Raw genomic sequence first — 13,713 nt, forward strand, 5'->3', positions numbered from 1 at the left:
GTTCAGGTGATGATCTCAAGGGTCGTGGGATGGAGCCCCATGTTGGACTCCACTCAGTGGAGAGTCTGCTTGGGACTCTGTCAACCTCTCTCTCTGTCCCTTTCCCCACCCTCAAAAATAGATAAATAAATCTTTAAAAATAAATAAGTTAAAAAATTAAAAATAGAAGTTCAATGAAATCAACAATTCATTCTTTGAAAATACTAACAAATTTTGCAAGTCATTAGCTAGAAAGAAAAAATAGAGAAGACTCAAATAATGAAAATCAATAATGAAAGTAGTAAATTCATTACTACTGAATTTACAGAAATAAAAAGAATTATAAGTGAATGCCTGGAACAACAAAAACTTAGGCGACATAGATGAAATGGACAGATTCCTAGAAACACACAAACTACTAATCTAAGGAATATAAAATCTGAACAGACCAGGGTGCCTGCGTGGCTCAGTCAGTTAAATGACTCTTGATTTTGTCTGAGGTCATGATCTCAGAGTCCTGGTATTGAACCTGGAGTCAGGCACCCTGCTTAGTGGGAAGCTTGCTTGTCTCCTTCTCACTCTGCCGCTCCCCCTGCTCTCTCTCTTACATAAATAAATAAATCTTTAAAAACAAACAAAACAATCACCACAACTGAACAGACCTGTAACAAGGGAGGAGGTTGAATCAGTAATCGAAAACCTCCCAATGAAGAAAAAAAAAAAAAATTAGCATAAAATTTTCTCAAACTCTGCCAGAACTTAGAAGAGAGGATAACACTTTGTAACTCATTCTATGAGGCCACCATTGCTCTAATGCCAAAGCCAAATAAAGACATCTAAGACAACTGTAGGCCAGTATCCCCTATGAGTATATACAAAAATCCTCAATAAAATACTAGTAAACCAAATCTAGCAGCTTAATAAAAAGGTTATACCATGACCAATTAGGATTTATCCCAGGAATGCAAGAGTGTTTCAATATACAAAAATCAGTCAAGGGTAATACACCACATTTATAGAATGAAAGGAAAAAAACCCCACATGATCAACTCAACTGATGTAGAGAAAGTATTTGACAAAATCCAACACCCTTTCAAGATAAAAACACTTAACAAACTAGGAACACAAGGGAATTTCCTCAACACAAGGAGCTTCCTTAAGCCTTAAACGATAAAGGGCATTTATGAGATCTCTATAAATAGTATCATATTCAATAGTGAAAAACAAAAATCTTTACCCTAGGACCAGCAACAAAACAAGGACTGCCACTTTCACTAGTGCTGTTTAACACTGCACTAGAAAATCTAGCCTGAAAAATTAGTCAAAAAAAGTAAATAAAGTCATTCAGATTGGAAAGGAAGAAGTAAAACTATCTCTCTTTGCAGATGACATGGTCTTCTATATAAATAACCTTAAAGAATCAACAATAAAAACTATTAGAGCTAATGAACAAAATCAACAAGTTGCATGACATAAGATCAATATGCAAAAAAAATCAGTTGTATTTCTGTACACTAGCAATGAACCATCCAAAAGGAAATTAAAGAAACAATTCCATTTACAAACGCATCTAACATGGTAAAATGCCTTGGAATAAATTCAACCAAGGAGGTGCAACAATAGTACACTGAAAGCTACAAAGCTTGGCTGAAAGAAATTAAAGATCTAGGCAATGGTAAGACTTCCCATGTTCATATATTGGAAGACAATATGTTAAGATGGTAGTATGACCCAAAGTGATGTACAGATTTAATGTGATATCAATTACGATTTCAATAGCGTTTCTTCCAGAAATGGCAAAATTGATCCTCAGATTCATGTGAAATTGCAAGATACCCCAAATAGCCAAAACAGGACCCAGCAAAAAATAAAAGTTCTTCCTGATTTCAAAACTTACTACAGAGCTACAATGATCAAAACAGTGAGGTAGTGGCACAAAGATAGAGATATAGACCAATGAAATAGAATGGTAGAATGAGGAATCCAGAAATAAAGCCATATTCCTTTGGCCAGGTGATTTTCCACAATAGTACGAAGACCATTCGTGGAGAACTTAATAGTGTCTTTAACAACTGGTGCTAAAACTATAAAACTCTTAAAAGAAAACATAGAGGTAAAACTTAAGGAGCTTAATATGGCAAAGAATTCTTAGATATAATATCAAAAGCATTAGTAACAAAAGAAAAAATAGATTAATTGGACTCTACCAAAGTTGTAAAAATGTGTGCATCAAAGGACATTGTCAAAAAAGCAGAAAGAATAATATTTACAACTCATTTATCTGATAAGGACTTAGTATTTAAATTATAAAAAGAAATCATACAACAACCAAAAAAGATGAACAGCTCAATTCAAAAATTGGCAAAGAATTTGAATAGACATTTAATTATTTATTTTAAAGATATATTTTTTGAAAGAGAGTAGGAGACTGACAGAGGGAGAGGGAGAGAGAATCTCAAGCAGACTCCCTGCTTGAGTGCAAAGCCCAACCTAGGGCTGGATCTCACGACCCTGAGATCATGGCCTGAGCTGAAACCAAGAGTCAGGCACTCAGCTGACTGAGCCACCCAGGTGCCAATGAACAAACATTTAAATAGCCATTTCTCTAATGAAAATATATAGATGGCCAAAAACCACATAAAAAACATTGCTAATCATTAGGATGGTGTAAATCAAAACCATAGATACCAATGCACACCCAAATCAACAAACTAGAAAGCAGGCGTAGCTGAGGATGTGAAGAAATCAGAACCTTCATACTTTTCTGGTACAAATATAAAATGGTGGATCCACTTATGTGAAAAACAGTTGCAGCTTCCCAAAAAGCTAAACATGAAATTATATGACCCAGCAATTGCATTCCTTGATATATACCCCAAATGAAAGCAGAGAATTTAAAAGATACTTTTATGTCAGTGTTCATAGCAGCACTCTTCACAATAGCCCGAAGATGGAAAGAATCCAAACGTCCATGACAGATGAATATTTTCTAAACAATCGAATATTACTCAGCCATAAGAAGAAATGAGATACTACCACATGCATGAACATCAAAAATATGCTAAGTAAATAAGAAGCTGATCTCAAAAGATTAATATTACATTTCATTTATGTGAACTATCCAGATTAGGTAAATCCTTAGAAAAAAAAAAGCATATTGGTGGTTTTCAGAGGATGAGAAGAAGGAGGCCTAGGGAAAGACTCCTTGATAGATTTGGAGTTTCTTTTGGGATGATGAAAATATTTTGGAATCTGGTCATTAATTACACAGCATTGTGAATATACTGAATGCCACTGATTTGTTCACTTTAAAATGGTTAATTTTATATTCTGTGAACTTCACTCTAGTTAAAAAAAAGAAAAAGCTAAAATGTTTGTGAAACTATCTACATGGCTAGAGCATTGAAAGCTAAAGAACAAAAAATATGTTATGAGGTTTGAGAAGTAAGTAGGGACTAAGCTGAGGGACTTATCTTCTAGGCTAAGATTAGGAGTTTGGAATGCAATGAGGACTTATAAATCCTTATGGTCTCTCAAAGAACACTTTGAGCTGAGAGACACCATGATTAGAGTAGTGAAGATTTAATTATAGTATATAGTCAGCACATGTTAATTTTTAATTTTCAGATGAAATCTTACTACAGCAAATATTGTTCAAAAAATAATCCCATATTTTTTCTATTTTACTTTCAAATAATGTGGTAGTCAGCTCAATATTGTTCAGATATTGTTCAAATATTATATTGATATAATAATTTCTAAACAAATTATCTTATTTCAAATTATATGTTAGATAATTAAATTATAATTCATAATAAATTATAATTCAGCAGAAAATAAATTATTTCTAGAAGTTTAGGAACTTCTAGATTTAACTTATAACACTGAAAGAACTTCCTCTAGGCAATATAGTCCTAAAATTATAAAAATATTTTATTAAAAGCTATATATATAACCCAGGGTGACAAATGCTAAAGGTCTTCCAAATTGCCACATTTTTCATAGTACCATGATTCTGTTAGTATTTTCTTTTTTTAAATGATGGACAAAAAATCATTATACTTCTGTTTGTTCAGAAGTAAACAAACTTCTGTTTGTTCATGTTCCAAAAATAAAAGTTCAGATTTTGCCTATCAGCATTATTTAAGAAGAATATGTATCGTAATAGAAGGGACATTCATTACCTTGCTCAGGTTCCACTGCTGTCATTTATTTGCTGTATGATTTTGGACACGTCCCATGGCCTCTCTGAAGCCCAGCTTCATTAGGCAGAGTATGTACAACCAGGCACAGTGTTTGCATTTGCACTGGATTCTGCTTCAGATAAGCCAGCTTTAAAGTAAATTTTTGACCAGCTAGAAATTTAAATCAAATTGGAAAATGGAATTTATTGACTGGAAAAAAGGGAATTTGTAGAGTGTATATAAAGTACAGTCTCATTGGTTAAAAAAACTGTATAGGTTTGTGTAAATCTATATCCATCCATCTATCCATCCACACATCTATTTAATAAAGATCCAGAAGATGTAAAGTTTTAGTTTATTTGCTCAGTTGTGTTTTCTAATGTTTTGCAATGCACATGTGCTGCTATAAGAGCAGGGTCTTTAAATATTAAAATACATGTAATCATATCTTATGATTATTTTAAAACAGAGTAGACAATCCGTGTTGCAGAGCCTATTGATAGGGACATAAGTACTCACAGGAAGCTAGCCATCAATTTTTAGAGTTCTCTCATTTAGAGCAATAATTTATAACTACGGGGATTACTAGATATGTTCTAAACTCACAGAGTTGCTCAACCGTGTTTTGTAGAGGCATTTAGAAGTCCCGTATTTCGACATGGAACAGATAAGAATGGATTCAGCTTGGGTTTCAGTAAAAACATGCGACAAGTTTTTGGTGATGAAAAGAAGTACTGGTTGCTACCCATTTTTTCCAGGTACTTTGTTGTGAAAATATTCAAGTTTTAAACTAATGAAAGTAATCCACCAGAGGAACTATCCTCCTGCATGCAAGTTCCTGTTTTTTTTAAGAATTGTTTTATGATTCACTGTTATATCAATGTGGTAGTCAGTTAACTCATCTCCTTAAACGTTCTGTATGGAAGCCAATGTCTGATACACATGTTTTGTCCATAATATAACTGTGTTCTGTTCGCAAACATCAAAGCTTCACTTATGTTGTCTTGTTTACTGCTCAATTATAAGTTTTCATTTTAATTATAGTCTAGGTGATGGCTGCTCCTTTCCAACTTGCCTTGTTAATCAGGATCCTGAACAAGCATCTACTCCTGCAGGATTGAATTCAACATCGAAAAAGTAATCCCATATTTTTTTCTATTTTACTTTCAAAAAATGTATTTTATCTTCCTGTGACCTTTGATTCTATATTTCTTTGAAAAAAATGGAAGAACGTAATTCACTATAATGGTTCCCACTTGGAATGAGGGGGAAAGGAAAGTATGATTAGAGAGGGGCCCAGAGCAAGCTTCAATTATACTTGTAAAACTTGTTACTCTAGGTAGTGGGTAAACAGATATTGATTCTCTGTACATTTTGGTTGACTGATTTTTAAAATGTAATGCATAAAAGAAGAGAATATTCAGTCCACATTAGCTCCCCCAGTGATCAGGTGAGTGGACAATAAACTTGACCTCTGACCCTCCAGGTCCTTTCTGAGGTAACTATAATATTATAAAAAGATCAGAAGAACTTACCTGGATTAGGTTTTTGGAGATCAAATGGAATCCCCCACACCCACTCAATAGTGTGCCATGTTCTTAATGTTTGATAAAAACCTGTAAACATCATCTGAACCATTTTTTTGGGGAAAGAGAAGGGAAGGAGTCTTGGAAATTTAGTGTTTGGAGACTTTTGCCCTTGCTCTAAGTTTTTTGGTTCCAGTCTATCAAGAATTTGAGGAAGACCTTGAAATTTAATTCTGACTTTGCTACCAACAAGCAAAAGGCAAAACTACTCAAACTTTTTAAAATGTTATTTATGAATTTGTGAGTTTGAAACACTAATTTTTGCATATTTAAGACAGATTTATTTGAATATGGCCATACCTCTAATTATTAAATGAAAGCTGATAGCAAGAGCATAACCATATCATTCTTAGTTGAATGTTAGAGATTTTTCTTAGTTGCTGGAATGCCATGCTCATAACACCTGACCCTACATGACTCCCATCTAGTGTGGATGTCCTACTGATCACAGTATTTTCTCTGGTGGAGCCTGTCATGACCCTAGAATTCTTCTTGAGTTAGTGATCCTGGTAGCCTTTCCAAAACATTTTAAATTGTTAAGAGATGAAACCTGTTTACCACCCCATCCCTAGAGTGACCTTTGTACAGACCAGACTCAACCAGTTAATGAGGAGGCCATTCCAATGTGTTTTACAGGGATATTCAAAGGCATCAGTCTTACTGGGGTATACCCTCTGAGTTTTGGCTTGAACATTGAAGGATTAAGAGGTTTTTTTTTATATCTTGATGCAGAAAAATCTCATTTTAATAGATTACTTAGAATATTTCCAGGCTTTTATAAATTTTAGTAGTAGTTTTCAATAATCTTTTTTTTTTTTTTTTTTTTTTTTTTTTTGGCCTCTTAAGGGGCTTCTGTAGTTCAAGAAGATTTGGGTTTCTGAAATAGTATCTCTCTTTTTGCTAAATAGGCTTTGGGGGAAATCCTAGTTCTGGCACTATTGCCCAGCTAGGTGATCTTGTAACCACTATGGGCTTCTCTTCCCTTTCCTTTAAATTTTGAGATTGTATTTTGACAGCTAACATATCTTTTGCATAATTATATAATTTCCCCTGATTAGCCCATATAGAATTGTTATGGCAAGTGATAGTCTCTCCTCTGTATTCTAGAGTTTTATATCTGACTATCTACTCAACATTCCCACCACTTAAATGCCTAAAAGTCCTCTCCCTCTGAACAGATGCAGAGCAGAATTCTTAATTCCCAGACATTGACATTCTCACCTTCAGCTTAAATCTCCTACATTCTTCCATATGTCCCAATTAGTGATGCTCAGACTCCCAGATGCTCAGGCCAGGAACTGTGCAGTCATTCTAGCTTCCTCTTTCAATGACCTTGTATTTACTTCATTTGCAAATTTTATCACATATACATTCAAAATATTCCATTAATCCAAGTCTTACCACCTTCAGACTACTTTCTGGTCCAAGCTGTCACTTCTCACCTAGATTATTTCCATACCGTCCTTACTGATCTTTCTGATTCCATTTTTGCCCTACTCCAGTCTGTTCTCGATTAAGAATCAGATTGTGTCACTCTTGTGCCCAAAACCCTCTGTTGGCTTCCCATCTTAACCAGCATAAAAGTGAATGCATGTCCTGACCTTGTCCTGTCTAATCTACTCCCAGTACCTCTCTGACTTGATCCCTTACCACTTTCCCTTCTCTCACAATCCCTAGACACACAGATCTTGCTGGTCCTCAAGTATACCAAGCATGTCCCTTACTTAGCACATTTGTACTTGCCAATTCCTCTTCCTAACCATTTTTCTTTCTCTTTCTGAATGATCTTTCAGCTTCTCTTCATTCACTTCTAGCTCAGGTGTAATTTCACAATAGAGGCCATCTTTGAAAACCCTTTGTAAAATAGCAACCTGCTCTTCCACTTCCCCTTACTGCTCTTTATCTATTGTCATAGCTCTTACTGTCACCTGACTTCTTATATCTATGCTTACTTATTATTATTCCTCCCTAATTACAATGAAATTTCCATGTGATCAGAAACTATTCATTGATGTAATTGGCACTCAATGAATGCTGTTGAATGAATGGATCCTTCCTTGTCATTTGTTAGAGTCTTATAAGCAGCAATGAATCTGCAAGGAGTCTCTAAACCTCAACCTAGTTACTATGCTATACCTGGTATATGGTCCCTTTCTTGAAGAATAATAATTAGAGGAAAAGAGAGTTAAGAGTTACGGGTTTTTTTTTCATAGAAATAAAATATATCCTTTTTATTTTTTAGACTTACCTCCAAAATTTCAATAAGGGGATGTTAAAACTACACAAAATTGAATTATTCTCAAATTTTAGATATAAGGTAATTATCAAGGAGCAAAAGCATATCCTTTAAAAAATATAGTCAACTCGCATATGTGAAATTATTCTTGGAAGAATTTTAAGTATTTTTTTCTTTTGAACATTATAGTAATTATGGTTTCAGGGTGTGTTCTAAAAGTATACTTATAGTTTCTCTGCCAATAACTTTATCTAAGTGAAATGCTATTTTAATTTATATTTTTTCATGCTATATATTGACATATGTTGATATATAGCATGTCTACTTAAATTTTTAAACTTAAATTTTTCTTTTAAGACTCTATTCCTCAGGTTAAACATCACATTTGTAAGACCTGATGATACCAGATGCTTTCAACGTTTCTGCAAGATAGTGCTCAAATTTGTTGTTTCAGTTTTATAGAGGAAGACAGAGAATTCTTTGTTCAAGACAAGTTAGGCCACTTTAGAAACACTAGACCAATTTTTCTCAAACTTGTCTTTCTACCATCACCTTCATATATTTTTTTCCATATCACCATACCACTTACCAAACTAATATTTTTATTTGATATACTTAAATTGGTACTGAAGCTTATTTTTAAATCATACATTATATCACTAATATATAGTGAAATGAAATGAAAAATGAAATGAAAACTAGTATAATTTACCATAAATAGAATATGACTTTAAAAAATAAAATTGTTAATAAAGTCCTATTAAATTCTAACTAGATTCCCTCACCTGCTAAAGTTAGGGGCGGAAGCCTGTTCTCTGTCTTAAAAATGGAGACTTGCCAAAGTTAAAGATTGTCATCTTACTGTATTTAGAAGAATGAAAAGAGAATGGAAGGAAGAATGGTTTTCTCGTTGTGAGTCAATGTGATTAAATGCCTTATTCCCCCTTCACCCAATTCTCTTGGGAAGTGGTTTGAATTCTGTACCTTGAGAAACCCTTAGCTTAATACTATTAAGAGTTAACATATGATTATGGTGTTGATTATTATTACTCAGTCCTGAAAACCATCAGTTTCCTGCAAAGCCATTGAGAGAGTCCCAGAGCCATCTTCTCACTGATTCTCAGTCTTGGACAGAAAGCAGCACAAACCCGGGAAAAGGCAAAGCTGGTAAGGGTGTGCTTACATGGCTATTTTAATAGATTTTATTTATAAAAGGTGAAAGTAGTGCACAAATTTCATCATATTCTTATAGATTCTTCCTAGCTTCGGAGTTGAACTCCCATTTTAAATTTAGAATTATTTTCAGGAACTTCTGTTTGTAAAATACTTTGATTAAGGTCTGTAAGCTGAAAAGATCATGTTGTGAAAGATCTGCATTGCTTTTATTCCAGTATAAGAAACAAATAGTTACTACTGCCTAACAAATAAAATGATATACTCAAAATCTAAATATGTAATGGCAAATATAATCAACTCAGACAAAAGAGTGAAAAATATCTAGTAAAAGGGATCTTAAACCATATGGTTCTTTTAAGATTCTATCCAATTTCAAAATGTCAAAGTAAAGTTACTGCATACTTATCATAACTTTAGCTGTTATTTCTTTGGATCCCACTTACATTTCCCTTGTTATTATTGATTTTAACCTTTGACTACTTCAGTCAAAATAGTTTATTGGCAAAGAAAAAGCAAGGCTTTGAAGTCAGACCTGATTTTAAATCCCAGTTTGGACACCTGATTAGTGTGTGATATTTGTAGCAACCTAACCTCTTTTAGATGTAGCTTTCTTTCTTTAAAATGCTATTTATTGGGATCCCTGGGTGGCGCAGTGGTTTAGCGCCTGCCTTTGGCCCAGGGCGCGATCCTGGAGACCTGGGATCGAATCCCACGTTGGGCTCCCGGTGCATGGAGCCTGCTTCTCCCTCTGCCTATGTCTCTGCCTCTCTCTGTGTGTGTGTGTGTGACTATCATAAATAAATAAAAATTAAAAAAAAATAAATAAAATGCTATTTATTTCTCAGGTTGGTGAAGATTAATCAAAACGTATGATCATACATACAAGTGTATAAATATATGTGTGGTGTCCCTATAAATAACCATGATTAAGGCACTATTAGCCAGAAAATCGCTCCTTCATTTCTAGTCCTTTCTTCAAACTCTCCTAGCCTCCCTGACTTTGGCTCCCTGCACTTTATTTATTTTTTAAAAAAATATTTATTAAAAATAAATAAAAATAAATAAAAAATAAAAAAAATATTTACTTATTTGAGAGAGAGAGAGAGAACATAAAGAGAGAAGGAGAGAGAAAGAGAGCATGAGTGGGGGCAAGGGGAAGGGCAGAAAGAGAGGGAGAACCAGACTCCTTGTTGAGCAGGGAGCCCGATGCAAAGCTCGATCCCGGGACCCTGAGATCATGACCTGAGCTGAAGGCATATACTCAACTGACTGAGCCACCCAGATACCCTGGCTCCCTCCATTTTAAAGTGATTGTTGTTTTCTTTGAAATTTCTTTGGGATTTAGTGAAAATGAAAACTAGGCATTCCTAAGTAAAAATTCTAAGGTCACTATTTAATCTACAATCAATCATATCCTCCTAAAATATAGGCTTTCTTTAAAGAGACTTATTCTTAAGTAACATATATGCCTATATATAGGCATGAATATCCCTATTATGTGAATATCCATAATTTGGTCTGTCTTTTTTCAAACCTGCCGTTACATTTTCCAGTCTATGGGAAGGACTAGACCTTGCCGCAACAAAGTTGATGTCACCTATTAGCCCTTTGACTCCATCAGTTTCCTTAGAGGCAAAGAAATGATCTATAGTTGGAGAATAATTTTCAGGTGGTGGAAAGACAAAGAACTCTGTTTCTTTCAGAAGGAATTCATGTTGCCTTGTATAGTTCTGCACTAACATAGAAGTGATTTCTTGGCTTCCATGTGCTATTAATCATTTGGCATGTTAGATTAATTTTCTGTTACTTGGATGGATGAATTGAAAACTTATTTAAAGTATAAAGGGTGCTTAAAAGTTGGAAGGAAAATGTGAGAAGGATGAGCTGAGAAAGGGCTCAAAGATTAGTTTCACCAGACTGAGGGAGGTAAATGTAGAATTAGAAGGAATACCCTAAGATGATGTGAGAATTGCCAGGTCTAATGTGTCTTTCATGGTTTTGTTCACTCCTCCCACTTCCTGAGGTATATATCTCTTTTTATTCATCTTTTTAGAGATGGAGGTGAGAGGAGAGGCAGAGGGAGAGGGAGAGAGAATCCTAAGCAGGCTCCATGCCTAGTGCAGAGCCCCACTTGAGGCTTGATCCCACGACCCTGAGATCCATGACCTGGGTCAAAATCAAGAGTTCAATGCTTAACTGACTGAGCCACCCAGGCACCCCCTGAATATCTCTTTTTAAAGAGCCTTTTGAGGGGCACCTCTGTGGCTCAGTGGTTGAGCATTTGCTTTTGGCTCAGGGTGTGATCCTGGGGTCCTGGGATCGAGTCCTGCATTGGGCTCCCTGCAAGAAGCTTGCTTCTCCCTCTGCCTATGTCTCTGCCTCTCTCTGTGTGTCTCTCTCATGAATAAATAAATAAAATCTTTAAAAAAAGAAAAGAGCCTTTTGTGACACTGGTGGGAGTCAACACTGTATCGTGTGTGTGTGTGTGTGTGTTTCCATATGACTACCTTACAAATCTGTACTACTTGCAGGGCACCTTTGGAAGCATATTGGGGGGATTCATAGATGGATAAACAAGTCCTGCCTATTTATTCAAAAGCAACCCCCTGCAAACAAAATGTTAATTTATATTCTTTCTTGAAGGTATGAGCAATCCTGCATTAACCATGGAGAATGAGACTTAACTCTTCAAACAAAATAAATTCATACTTTATGGAAGTAAGATGTTTTTCCTTTATTGTGACGTTTTATATTTTTAATAGCCTTTCTGTTCTCTTAGGGCAAATAGTTTCCATAGACATTATTATTTATTTTTGAGTAATTGAAATTTTAAGATGTTGTAGTTCACCCTTAGGATCCTATTCATTATGCTGGAGACCTCTGAATGTGGACCTAGCTTTGGTTTTAGCTATATGTAAGATTAACTTGACACAAAATAGAAATGAGTTGATGTACAAAATTAATTTTTATAGGAATGCACTAAATGGCAAGGATTGTTCCTAAACTATTGAACTTACATGGTAATTATCTTGTCATATGATAGAATCTTGTAATTTTTTATTTTTAGTTTTTCTATCCTTCAGATATACAGTGGTTATAACCTTGACCATCTATCAGCAGAATCTCACTGGGTCTCAGTACAAGATAATTATATCTTGTTAGTGCAAACCTCCATCATTTTTGGTTACTGTAGGACCCCCTAGTGTGTGTTATCCTTAAAACAAGTGTTCCAAATAATGTTCTTTAAACCATAATTTTTTTTAAACCTGTTGCTCCAAATCAGTATCTTTAAAAGATTATTTATTTATAAGCCTGCAGTCAATACAGTAAAAAGCCCTTTTGAAACAAAGCCATAGACATCTAAAGAAAACCAACAACTATATATACTGTTAAAATAAACAGTGTAGAGTTGAACAGTAAAGCTATCAAGACAAATTTTTATTTACAAAACTGTAGTCCAGAATCCTAAACTCTAAAGAAAACAAGAGAGTGGAATCTGAAACAAAATCATTTGTGTCAAGGTACTTCATGGATATCTGCGTTTTTATTTTGTTTGTTTTTTGTTTCTTTTAACCCATTTTAATCCTCAAATCTGTGTTGTTATTTTTTTTCTTAAATCTGTTTCTTTGTTTTGTTTTCATGAATAGCTATGTAAATAACAGCAAAGTACCGATCTGGCAGTTTGCCAGTTGACTAATGTTTTGGTTTTGGATGACTGTATATAAGGTGTAGTGGATCAGATAAATCATAACTACGGTTAGGGTAGTGAAAATTTAATCTTAATTTGGTTAAATAGCAAAGAGACAATATTAAATTTCCAGAAGTAATTCTTAAAATGTCACTATTAAAATATTTTACAGAAATAGTTCTATAAACCATATAAAGTTGTATAGGATTTTTTTCAGTAATTTGAATCATTAGTCCTAATTATGAATGTTTGTGAGGTCATACGTGGTAAATATTTTACAGTAGTTTACATAGTGACATTGTGTGTAAGTCACATAGACTTCCCGGTATTTTGACACAAGATTAATGTAGTTTGAAAATCATTATTCTCAACATTGCATAATATCAGACAACATAGTAGGCTCTAAATAAACATTTTGTAAATAATTATAGAATAACATGGTTAAAATTAAAAATCTCACAGAAACTTGATTTTATTATATACAAATATATGACATTAATGGTCATAATAGCCAAATGGAAGCATGAATCAGCTGCGATGTAAAAAAAAAAAAAAGATTTTGTGATATGTTTTTCATTCTATTGATCTAACCCATGACATTTAAATGTTTCTTTAAAAAATTGAATTTTCCCAAGGTAGCTAATATTCCAAATAGTTTTTAAAAGTTTTAAAAATGGTTTTTCCTGCTTCACATCTCAGACTTGCAATTCCTTCAATGTACATTATATTGAATAATAATATCTGATATTGATATGCTTAATTTAATGATAATACTGAAATATATTTTCATATTCTTTCTTTTTGATGTACATTAATAAATTACCTTTGGGATTTTTTATAAAATATTTATTAGTTCATTCATCA

At 34.0% G+C, this 13,713-nt stretch overlaps 1 protein-coding gene across 4 annotated transcripts in view; it reads left to right on the plus strand.

The window, feature by feature from the left end:
• Positions 1-13,713, plus strand: part of ZDHHC2 (zinc finger DHHC-type palmitoyltransferase 2) — a 66,415-nt gene that overhangs the window by 48,627 nt on the left and 4,075 nt on the right. For all 4 annotated transcript variants that reach the window (XR_005371588.1, XM_038560248.1, XM_038560249.1 and 1 more), the window contains 4 exons: positions 4,795-4,921; positions 5,208-5,300; positions 9,040-9,152; positions 11,805-11,879. Coding sequence is in view for 3 of the 4 variants with exons in the window: in XM_038560248.1 (XP_038416176.1) it covers positions 4,795-4,921; positions 5,208-5,300; positions 9,040-9,152; positions 11,805-11,845 (374 nt within the window). In the remaining variant the exon portion in view is untranslated. The remainder of the gene's footprint in view (positions 1-4,794; positions 4,922-5,207; positions 5,301-9,039; positions 9,153-11,804; positions 11,880-13,713) is intronic.

Source organism: Canis lupus, chromosome 16 (assembly GCF_011100685.1).
Source record: "Canis lupus familiaris isolate Mischka breed German Shepherd chromosome 16, alternate assembly UU_Cfam_GSD_1.0, whole genome shotgun sequence".
Classification (NCBI taxonomy): Eukaryota; Metazoa; Chordata; class Mammalia; order Carnivora; family Canidae; genus Canis; species Canis lupus.